The sequence below is a fragment of the Dromaius novaehollandiae genome, chromosome 12 (genome assembly GCF_036370855.1).
Source record: "Dromaius novaehollandiae isolate bDroNov1 chromosome 12, bDroNov1.hap1, whole genome shotgun sequence".
In the NCBI taxonomy this organism is placed as follows: domain Eukaryota; kingdom Metazoa; phylum Chordata; class Aves; order Casuariiformes; family Dromaiidae; genus Dromaius; species Dromaius novaehollandiae.
In genome coordinates, this window is record NC_088109.1 from 9,744,638 (window position 1) to 9,756,537 (window position 11,900).

The 11,900-nt window shown below is 43.8% G+C and overlaps 1 protein-coding gene and 1 long non-coding RNA gene across 4 annotated transcripts in view; one reads left to right on the forward strand and one right to left on the reverse strand.

Annotated features, from left to right (window-relative positions):
- FGD3 (FYVE, RhoGEF and PH domain containing 3) overlaps positions 1-3,762 on the reverse strand; it is a 116,682-nt gene extending 112,920 nt beyond the window's left edge. Inside the window, exon 1 of one of the 3 annotated variants that reach the window (XM_064518896.1) lies at positions 3,628-3,762. Coding sequence is in view for 1 of the 3 variants with exons in the window: in XM_026102831.2 (XP_025958616.1) it covers positions 1,964-1,979 (16 nt within the window). In the remaining 2 variants the exon portion in view is untranslated. Of the gene's footprint in view, positions 1-1,963; positions 1,995-3,627 lie in introns of those variants that run through there. The other 2 variants (XM_026102831.2, XM_064518898.1) reach the window with 2 other exon arrangements.
- A 69-nt stretch (positions 3,763-3,831) lies between these two features.
- On the forward strand, positions 3,832-8,637 carry LOC135329684 (uncharacterized). The gene is made up of 3 exons (XR_010391235.1): positions 3,832-3,895; positions 4,677-4,747; positions 7,362-8,637. It is a non-coding gene; the product is annotated as an uncharacterized LOC135329684 (long non-coding RNA).
- The last annotated feature ends 3,263 nt before the right edge of the window (positions 8,638-11,900 follow it).

The window sequence follows — 11,900 nt, forward strand, 5'->3', positions numbered from 1 at the left end:
ACATCTGAAAAATATATTAAGTTAATTTTTTATTTAAAGAAAGCTTTCAAATAGTTCAGAGAACTTGGAACAGGAAAGAGATTTTGCAAATGGTATCAATATTCATCATTATGCAATAATTGTAAACCAAGGTCTCTGAAGTGAAACATTCCTTTTCACATTAAAATTTGATGACGCCAACAAAAACAAATACCACAGTAGTTATCACTGCTTTTAAGCTGCCACACTATGTGCTCTGCTCAGACAAACTACCATCTGCATAATCAATAGCTCAAGGCTCTAATACAATATCTGTATTCAATCCTGAGAGTCCTGGAAGTATTCATTAATTAGTTTTTCCCAACCACCTCTTTTAAATAGTTTCAGATTCTTTGAGTTGTCGGTATTTTGTGAGTGAAAAATAATTAATTACAAAACAGCTTGAAGAAGTAAATGAATCTTACTCAAAAACATTTTAAAAGTTTACAGCTGCTTTAGTAGGAACAAGTTTACAGTCAGAGAAGAAACAAAACACTAATCACATCATAGTGACATTTACACTCTCTGGACCATTTGCACCAGTATTACTGGTGTTCGTTAGTCTTGTTTCAACAAAATCCCTAAAATTAAAAAAGGTGCAAACGATTTGAAAAAAAAGGCATTCTCTATTATTATTTTGAGCAGGGTAGGTAGTAACAGACAAACTTCAGTCAGGAACAAGAGCGTTCACCCAGTGTCCACTGAACTTGGCAGTTGACAGATACATGGGAGGACCAAGCCAATACCAGTGATGGCCTAAGGAAGTTAGTTGCTCATTTTCCATCGAAAACCAGTAGGAAACACCAACAGATTTTACACGGCATTTCAGAGGACAACAATCCCCAAATCACCCCATCCTACAAAGCCTGCTTGAGAGCAAGGCTTCCCGAAAAACAAACACATAAATAACTTGAATAACGGACTTAAGAGAATAAAACCTTTGGGTTGATTTGAATAACCTCAGGGACAAAGCTTATCTATGAAATACTGCAATGCAAACAATGCACAAATAAAAAACAATCATTTCGAATTCTGACTTCCCAAGCCTTTCTTCGCCGGGTCCCAGGACTTCAACAACCTGCTCCCTCTGCTACTGACCTAAAACACTCCTCTCCCTTCTTGCTCACCCTGCAAAAGCACACCCTACACAAGAAGTCTCTGGGATCCTCACCATTCTGTTTTGATTCCACTATTTTTTAGATTTGCTTGCATGTAATGTTCTTTCCTGCATCTCTGGGATGCTTCAAGGCCAAATAAGCTTTCACGTCCCAATCTCCCTGCACACTGCCACTTCAGCTGATGTGTTGCGAGGAGCATTCAGGAGATCGCAGAACGCTGAAGGTCAGTTTTTCCTGTGCCACTGCAACATCACACGGCTTTGCCTTAAGGAAAGAGTGACCTAGTACCCTGGTCCTTCTTCCCAGTCTTCGGGGAATAAGCCAATGGGGCTTATATTTGCACATTTATAAAGAGGCAGAGCTCCTTTGGGAAGAGAGTCCTGGGTCCATTTTCAGCAAGTGTTGTAGCCACATGTTTAAATGCAAGGAGCTGCACTGAAGGGGGCTGGAAAACACAAATTCCAACTCCGTTTAAGAATGATTTGAGTCAAGACTACACAGACTAAGAGATTTCCTCAGAAAAGAAGTCTTTAAATAATACACAAGGAATCTTTTTTTATCTGACCTCTACTTTGGGAACATATACGATCAAAGCCACAAGAGCAAGCAAGCTTATTTTCTGCAGACTTTGGGTAGGCTATCACACTCTGCAAGCTGTGACAGAAACCACTGTCTCATTGCAGACAACCACAGTTGACAAAACTACATATTCAGGCATACATACTGTGGGGTATTTATAGCCCCTACCTTCTAGCACCTAACTTATGAGCCTAGGCTCCTTCTATAACTAATGAGAGAAAAGCTGCTAACGCAGTATCGCAGCTCACCTTCTGCAGGCTCCATTGCATGCCTTGGAGGACCGATCTCCACGTGTAATGCACTGACGTTTGGTACACGAGTACTTCAGGAGATGCCAAAAGTCAGACTGCCTGAATACTCCTGGATGCAGGGCATGGGGGACACCTCCATGCTGTTTCCTGGGTGATCCAGGCTTTAAATACCCCAAGAAGCAGTGTAGAGGAGAACTTGCATTTTTAAAAATAAGTAGTTTTTTCTTCAAAAGTAGGAGCTCCCTTAAATTCAGTTTGATTTTTCTCCAGCTTCATTAGGCTAAGGAGATATACAATGTAAAGAACTGTGTTACAAAGGAGTTAATCCAAGAACAAAAACAGCTTGCTTCTTTGGGGTTATGAATTTATAAACACAGTTCTGCTAGTCTGAGTATCATCAGTGTAACTACAACATCCTCACTGGCAGTACTTTATAGTGAAGACTAGCCCCTTATTAAAAATACGCATCTTACAAAGAATGTAAGAATACTTTTCTGAATACATTTGCCACCACACATACTGCATTTCTGTCCCGCCTACTTCTCCACTTGGACAACAAAGCCAGTCCAGGTCATTAACAGCGTCAAGAGTCTCCTCCAGACTCTCTGGTGCTGCTGTGCGTTTCAGGTACTGCAAGACGTGGTTAGCCTACCAGGATTTTTAATTGTAGAGCCATTTTCCTTTGTGTTAAAACTCCCTAAAGCTCATAAGGGAATGGAGGTAGAGCATATCCCTTTAACATAGTTTAACCACTCTTAATATTTGGAATGGAAAATGTGACTTAGGTACTGAGGTTTAAAAAACAGCTACGATGTATGCAGCCAATTTTCTAAACATGAATCTCATAAGGTTTTTTTAGGTTGGGGTACTTTTTTTTTCCTCTTTGCATGAGAATGTAGGGCTTACAAGAGACAGCCAGCGAAATGCAACAGACCATTATGGCTCAGAGGTTTCCAATTTGCAGCTAGAAATGGTTTACATTACGAGCACTAACAGCTCCAAAAGGTATTCAGAAAAAGGAGAGTGCGGAGAAAAACTTGGCATTTCACAAGTGCCTAAATATGGATTGGCAGGAAATAAATTTGATCTGTGCAGTTAATAATAGTCTTACCAAAATAAGTGTTTAACAGAACTATTTTCATGTGGTTTTCAGGAGAACTAAAAATACATTCGCAGAGCTTAGCGGTGTATTTGGGGGGGGGGGGGGGGCGCCGTCCCGGGGCTGCCCGCCCGCAGCGCCCGCCGCCCCGGCACCACCGCCACCGCCGCGGGAGGCAGCTCGGGCCTCCGCGGAGGGAGGGCGGGAGGGCGGCCGGCCCCGCGCGAGGACCATTTGCGTTAGAAACGACCAAACCCGCTCGGAAATTAAGAAAAGAAAGAGAAAGACGAGCGTTACCGCGCTGCCGAGACCGCAGCCGCGCAGCCCCGCCGCCCCCCGGCCCGGCCCGGGGTCCGAGCCGGGCCGGGGGCAGCGGAGGAACCGGCGCGCTGCCGGCCGAGCCCCGCCGCGACCGCGGGGCGCTGAGGGGGCGGCGCGGCCCCCACCGCCTCCCCGGCCGCTGCCCCGCAGACCCGCGGCCGAGCAGCGGAGCGCAGCAGGGCCCGGCCCGGCTCGGTCTGCCCGCGGCGCGGCCCGCGCGGGGGGCGCGGCGCAGCCTTACCCTGGGGCTCCATGGGCTCCCGGCGCCGCGCTCCGGCGCTGGCGGCGCGGCTGCGAGCGGGGCAGGGCGGCGCGGCGGGCTGCGCGGCTACAAAGGCGGCCGCCGGGCGAGGGGGGTGGGTTTCCTCTCCCTCCCACTGCAGCTGCATCGCGGGACGAGGCGCCCCCAAAGGCGGCGGAGGCGGGAGCCGCTCCCGCCGCCCGGCCCGGCCCGGCCCGGCGCGGCGCCCGCGGGGAGGCCCCGGCGGCGGCGGCTGCCAAGGGGCCAGGTGCGGCGGCGGCCCGCGGCGGCGGGGCGGGAGCGGGGGAGGGAGGGAGGCGGCCCGGCCCGGCCCGGCACCTCGTCGCGGCGAAGGGGCGGGGGCCGGCTGCAGGCCGCGGCGGCGGGAGTTTAAGACCCCCCTCGGCTTCCTCCTCCCCCGCCCGAGGGGCCGGGGCCGGGGCCGGCGGAGGGGGGCGGCCTCCCCCCGCCGCCTCGCCTCGGGACAGCCCGGCGAGGAGCGCGGGGAGCCCCGGCCGGCGCCCGACTGCCACGTCGCGCCCCAACGGCGGTCTCCCCGCGGCGAGGAGAGGCCCCCGGGCCCGGCCGCAGGCCCCCGGGCGTCCCGGGAGGAGCGCGGGCCGCCTCGCGCCCCGGCGCCCCGGAACAGCGCCCCGCCGCCGGGCTGCCGCCCTCGGGTGGGCCGGGGCGTGGGGAGCGTCCCCCAGGAACCGCGTTGCGTGCGCAAAACGAAGCGGCCAAGGGCGACGGGTTCCCACACGGCTGCTGCCTTCGGAGACGCGAGTGTTTTGCGCAGCTGCCGAGCGCGGTGGTAGCACGCGCGGGGAGGCCGAGCGCGCAGAGTGTCCCGTGGCGTGGGGCACTGACAGCACGCCGGCCCTCCCTTCACCGACCCGTGTGAGAACACTTCAAATATGAGCCCCCCACCACCAAAACTATCTCTTCCTGCACCCAGAAACCCCCCAAACTGCAGTCTTCCAGGGCCTCTTGAAAAGTCGGAATGGGATGCGCCATGTAACTCGTTAATCTGTGCTTTACCTTGCTTACAGGCCTTACCTTGGATGGACAGTTCACCAGGAGCCACCACGACCGAGCCCAAAGGTGACGCCGTCCCTCACAGGTGACAGGACGTTACTTCTGTACTGTTAAAGCACTCATTCTCACACAGAAAGAGTGGCCTTTCTTCAGCGTATGCGCTACCACCATGATAAAACCTTGTCCTTTCAGAGGAGTTGTGTGTTTAAAGTACAGGTTTCTGAGAGTTAAGACCTTCAGCACCTCCTTGCAAGGAGAATACATAATACTGAGCAAATCAACTGTGTTGAGCTTAAAAGTGCCTATCAAGCAGTCTATCTCCCAAAGAATGAAACCAGGTAAAACTGTCTTCACAAGGACACTTACGTTTAGGAAAAAATACAAAATACTAAGTTCAGAAAACAGCTATGTTGGGTTCTAGTTTTATGACCCAGTAATCCATGCTTACTTATCCTTCACCTGATTTATGGGCAGCTGTGATGTAGGCCCCATAATGAAGATATGCTTTGGAGTAACTAACATTGTGGAGTGGAAGAACAGTTTTATAATGGAATTCAAAGAATGGATTTGCTTGGTCTAATTATTCCAGAATTAAAAATGGAATAGCTGTTATAGAGTAACTCCATCAATAGGTTTAGTTAATCTAGAATAAGAAACTCAGAAGCAGATTTATCAATAATGAACCAGCCTGGATTTCTTCATGTTACTTTCAAAATCCTAGCTCAAAGCATTGGTATGCATATATGAATTTTACATACAACAAGCCATTTCAGAGATTAGGCTCCCTGCGTTTACTGCTATCCAAAATGGTCGTAGCTCCCTGAAATTAGTGCTATCATTTAGGAGAGGGAGGCAAATTCTCTCTTAGGTCATTCCACAAGAGCAGACCTGAGCTGTTACATGATTATCAGATATAGCGTATGTCTAGCAGCAGAAGTAGACTTAAGAAGTGTTGGAAATTATCCAGGTCCTTTGCTCTCAGGAAAGCAAGGTCCATACTATAGTGTATAAAGCAAGGACAAATAATTGTTTATTTTAAGCATTTAAGCATATTTGATCTAGTATCAGGGCACCAAATAACCCTCCTTCTTTAAAAGGATTGTTTTATTTCAGCCAGTTTGCAGCAGCAATATGGAATGGCTGGCACAAGTCATTCTGCATTTTTCATTCTAGGTGTTCTCACTCTTAAGATCTGGGCGTTTGCAGTATTTGATGTGAATCTCTGATCCGAGTCTGTTGTATTTAAAGGGTAATTCTGGAAAAAGTTTACAATTAAGCAAATATTAGATTGTGGCCATTATTTTTGGCCAGCTAAGATTGTAGGAAAATGCCAGCATTAAGTTTCTTCATGTCTAAGAATCAGCCATTTCTTCAACCAAGATAAGTAACATAGAATGAGAGAGCAGTTTCAGTAGATAAGCAGCAATGAAAAGAAGTGATCTTTTCTTCGCACTCTGCTGGGTAGTTTAAGGATTAAAAGCTACTGAGAAGATAGGCTGACACTACCAGCAAACAGCATAATAGCTACAGAATTGGTTTTGTAACAGGAAGGTATCTGCTGGGACACTTCCTCTGGATATTGTATTCTGTTCCTCCCCACCCCTGAATTAAGAGGCATCCAGTCATTTAAAAGCATGGGGGACAAAACCCAAGACTGTGCTCCAGGGCACGGTATATGGCACTCAATAAAAGCATAGGACTCAACCTTAATTACTGAGTTGCAGGCTGTAGATCTGTATCCAGCTATGCTAAGCCCTTTCCTCCTAACATGACTATCTCATGCTCCCAAGGCTGCTTCCTCTTTGGTCTCTCATGAAGGAAGTCGTAGTAGGAACAAGTCCAGCTTGTCAGCATTTTTGTCATTTCTACTATTCTCAGACTTAATTTCAAAGAAGTCATCAAATAGAATAGAAACTGACTGACAAGCTTCTGCATTGAACTAGATTTTGCGGAGCACCTTAAGGTTTTAGTTTTAATAAATCTTATTTGCAAATGCAAATTGCACTTTATACCCGGTACAATATACGTCCTTCCTAAGCTTTGAAGCATTGGGCAATATCGATTGAATGGGCCCTTTATCATAGGATATTTTCCATTATTTTCAAACACTGAATGTCTAATGCACACGTATGCAAGGGTAAGAGAAAAGGGTCAATAAATGCAGTGTAAGCACGTAGTGGAGTTCACACAAAACAAGTGTTCATTCTCCCTCCAAAATGAAAAAAGTTGCCTGTCATAATGCATTAAAATTCTTTCACAAGAAGAGCTTTCTCAACACGATTTAATTCTCCCTCATGTTAGGCTTTGCAGTTAAATAAGGATTACCATTGCATGTCCAGGAAAGATAAATTTGAAGAGGGTAAAAATGACCTCCTATACATTTAATGAGACACTGGAGACCAAGAAGCTAAGGCTTTGGAAGTACATGGTTTTGTCTGACATGCTTTTCATATAAGAGATGCATGTTGTGTTCTCTTCCGGATGATGTAATCCTCAGGGTGACCCTCATGTGCTTTTGCCATCATATGACACTCTACTGAATATACAAAGTTCCTTTGTGCACAGACTCCTTATTTATAACTCTGAGAATTTCGATCAGAGCTTTTTTTTTTTCTTTTTGAAGAGACTACTTTTCATTTGAAGATGCATTCAGATTAATGTAACATGTCTTTTGAGTATTTATGCAATCTCTTTTTCAGAATTTGAAACTGAGCCCTTTCAACTGCAGAGAAAGAAGTACTGCTTTATTTCCCACTCACAATGAAATTAAACCAGCAATTACCACAAAAATGTGAAATTTATGACTGCATTGAACCTGATTCTGTTACTTCCACTTTAAATTTATAAGAGTGGAAGAAAAAAATGATTCATCAAAGGTGGCTTTCAAGGGGAAATATTTTTAAGCTTTCAGTAGTTTTTTTTTTTTTTTAATGATACCTTAGGCAAAAACAAGTTTATTCCATATTCACTAACAGTAGTTACCAAAGCAGCCAGGAATCCAGTGAAAAAAACAAGGACAGAACAGCAGGGACAAAAATAACGAACAAGAGATAAAACTAAAGCAGTCCTCCACACAGGACACCAGTCTGGGGGCTGCTTTTATGTTCTGGCAGAAGATTTTTATAGCAGAGTGCAATACTCAATATCCCGAGGAAAATATTTTATCCCTGCTTCTTAAAGGACTTGAACTTAAATATTTACTAGGCATTCTGAACTAATGTTAATTCTCCTTAACACTGAGGCAGTTCAAATCCTGGATTTTCTAATCTCAGTGGTGTTCTTCATAAAATTTCATATAAATTGATTTGGATCTTCTTAAGGAAATATATATCAGAGTTGTTATCTGGACCCTCTGAAAGCAGAAGTAGGTTCACATAGCAGATAATGAATGATCAAGGTGTGTCAGGTTCTTTTCCCAGAACCTGATCTTCTCAACAAAAATTGTTCTTGGCGTACCCAAGGATGGCAACAAAGCCATTCTTCATCTTTTAAACCCTGGGTTGGGGAAAACAATAATCCTGTTGCCCTTACTTTACAAGGAACAATGAACTTCAAGGGTGGTGAATCCACTTGCTTTGCCTCTATTCTTTCTTCTGTGTCTCTGGTGTAAACAAGGATAGTATCCTTGATCATAGGTGGACTCCTGATATTCTGGTCAGAGAAGCTACACTTGATCTGGGACTATCCACACTAGAAGAAGATGGTGAGAACAAGGAGGTCCTATTGACCTCTTCAGCTAAAAACCAGTGTGCGTGGCAGCCAGCAGATTCTCTCAGTTTCTTAGTGACTGTATCTCCGTTTACTAGCCACAACCATAATACCAAAGGTAAACTTAAGGCAGAACACAGTAGTGTTACAGAAACCTCTACATATATTCATTTCTGTTTACTGTGGTTTTTCATTTATATTTTTAGATTACTGAAAGCTGTAGACTTGTCAGACATGTATATTCATCTGCAGAATTAGGGATGAACTCAGTGACTCAGAGGGTCCTTTCAGTCTGCAGAATTAGGGATGAACTCAGTGACTCAGAGGGTCCTTTCAGTCCTGTGTTTGTAATTTATTTTGCATCACATTATGTATTAAACAAGGGTTTGTCACCATTTTGATTAAACATTTCGAAACAATATTGACTTTCATAAAACCCTCAATAACAACATCTGCTTTATGAATTGAATCAACTGACATGGAGCAGATAAATTGAGGGTGATATTTTTCAAAAGCAAAGTTTCTCGGGAACATAAACTCCATTATTCAAAAGGAAAAGGACAGTGGTACCTAAATGCTCTTAGCTTTGAATGGGACTTAGATAATGTCTTTTCAAAGATTATTACTTAGCTATTTAAATAATCTAAAAGCTTTTATAGATTTTTCTCCAAAGATACAAGTTTTCAGTAACCTGAAGTCAGCCAAATTCAGATTCTGCTGGTCTGTAGCTTTGATTAGAGATGTGCTAAAACTGGAATCTCTGTCTAACATAAACCTGAAAGAGGCTAGAAGTGTTAACTTTCATGGTATGCTGCAGTGGTCTGGCAGGCAGTAGGGTTAAGCTTTTGAAAACGAAGAGAGAATTATGGGGCTTGATTTTTGTCATCCTGGTCACTGCTAGTCCAGGTTCTGAGAAGAAACAGTGACTTATTTTGAATTTTGATAAAGGCAGTCTCATATCTTTTTCTTATGTTACTTTAAATCTAAACACATCAAATCAAATGCATGAGAAGTATTACTGCGACTTACGGGTTACCCTGCAAATCAGTTGGAGCCAAAATACCTAGTAGTAGTACTTTACTCTGGAAAAAAAACACTGGAATGGTTAGCACAATATTTATGGAAACTATTACTAAAACATCCAGAATACAAACATATTTCCTTTAAAAATAGATTGTCTTTGACCCTTCATAAAACTACTGAAAAGTCTTCATACAATAACATTCTTGAATCATATCTCTTAGGAAAGTTTCAAACCAGCCATCAGCAATTGGTGTTCTCACAAAGCTAGTCCATGTGTTACCAGGATCTTGCTGAATACAAGACTGTCGAGGATCACCCACAGCTTCCTCCTTTAGCCCTCAAAGGTGCCCTTATAGCCACATCTTAAAACAGTGACAGTAACAGGTCTGCCCAACTCCTAACTGGGCTTAGCAGTATGCCAAGGGGGACAGACAGCTCTACACATAGCTCCTGTCCTGCAGTGATATGGCCACTCTCTGTCTCATAGAAGATCTCTTGCAGCATCTATCCCTGAGAAAGCGGGTAAGTGAACCTGATTTATTAAAGCAGAGTCAATTTGCATCTCCTGTCTTCAAGAAGTCAGATGGTCAACTGTCTTACAGAATTTGTTGGCTGGACTAAATCAGCATAATTGTTTTATCTGACTTCTTCAAAAACATTTCTTTTGTAATCTAATATCTTGCAAAAAGCCCAAACTTTCTCAAAAGCTTGAATCTGCAAGTGGCTTATTAGCCAAAGGACTTTCTAGATCTTTAGTAAATTTAATTTTTTACCTCCTGTATACATTTTGGTTATATTTAATAGAGAAGAGATGTTAGGCCATCTTTTTTCTTGATATTTCAATTTTTATAGATGTCAGTGTAAGGAGGAAAGACAGGCTTTAAGAAATCTAGCATGGTCTTAACTAGGAATTAGTGTGTGAGGATTAAATACACCAACTATTCTATCACATGACTTTGGTCATGAGGGAAAAAATACAATTAAAGATGAACCCAACAGTGGAGTACCTGATGGAGTCTCTTTAAATTTCTGAGAGAAAGAAAATCTTTCCTGGAGAGCTATTAGCTTTTAATTGTTGATTAAGTAATTAAACAGAAATATTTACTCCTTTTGATCTCATAGGTCCATCACCTTTAGCAAAATGACACCGGTTTTAGCAGGTATGCCACTGGAATTAATTACTGTGCTTTCTACATTAGCACTAGGCAGCAATAGTTCATAAACCACCAAAACCAGGCTTTTAATTTCGGTACTTGGAACTCTGTGCCGTAGACCTCAATTTGCTCAACGTTTTTTTTCTTCCTATTGTTACTAAAATCACTGAGTAACCTGTCTGTGAATTCCCCCCCACACCCCAACATGGCCACAAATAAGCGAAGTGTGTCCTCTGTGTAAATCTTTTATGCAAAACAGATGCCTGTTTTTCCACTTCTGAAAATGGAACTATTAAAAAATGGAAAAGGTGGCAGAATTAGTGCAAACCACTAAATTTTGGTCCTTTCTGTGTATCAGATCCCCTTGAGAAGCAGTTGAGGCCAATTTTTGCCTAGGTCTCCATGGACATCCACATCTTACTAGTTTTCAATACCAAAGTTATTCCCTCTTTTTCTTGTCTTCAAACCTTAAGACTCTCCTCCGAAGTCTAGGTTTTCATTCAGTCTTATCATAGAGCCAGGCTGTTTGGCACTGTGGGGGTTGCTTTTACCATCTGTCAAGTTCTTTCTCTAAGGTGAAGAGTGATAGTAAGTGAAAAGGCACACTACGAATTCAGGTCCAGTACAGAAGACAGCAACCACCTAGACCCATCTTTCTTGATACTTTTGAGACCAGTAGATCATGTCGTGACCAGACACCGGATTTTCCTGCAGTCATTGAGAGAAAGGAGAAAAGATCAGTAACTAAAGAAATTGCCATTGAAGGAACAGTGAGTAGGAGACAAAGCCAAACAAAAAGCACCAATGACATTATATAAGCAAAACTATCTTTAAATGATTCAGTGCATAGGACAGGCCTGAGCTGACAGCTATGTCCTCCCCAAAATTCATGTTCAAGCGAGCTAAAACAGAAACAGCAAGAAACAACCAATGAGGAGATCAAACATGCAGGAATTCTCCATTGCTCCTTAATGGGAAGTGGCTCAGGAGTGGCGGGGAGCCCAGTGTATGTTCTCCCACCAGCTCTAAATTTTTTCCTGATCAGTTGCAAAGCAGGAGCAGGTTCCTGGTTCTTTCACTCCTAAAATAGTGTGAGATCCCAAGCAATGATGGCATGACATGGAAGAGAGCCAAAGCACGATAGTGTCTATAAAGTTCCACATTTAATTTTCTATCTGCCATGCATGTGTGACCACATTACCCTTTAGGTAATGAGAGTTATGATGTATTTGAATAGTTTTAGCTTTGTTCCTCTCTATGCAATGGGACTCAATCTCAGCTAGAGAAGCTGCTGCAGCTCTTGCTTAACCTCTTATGTTTCACAAAGACCCAAACTGACAATACTGTTAAGTG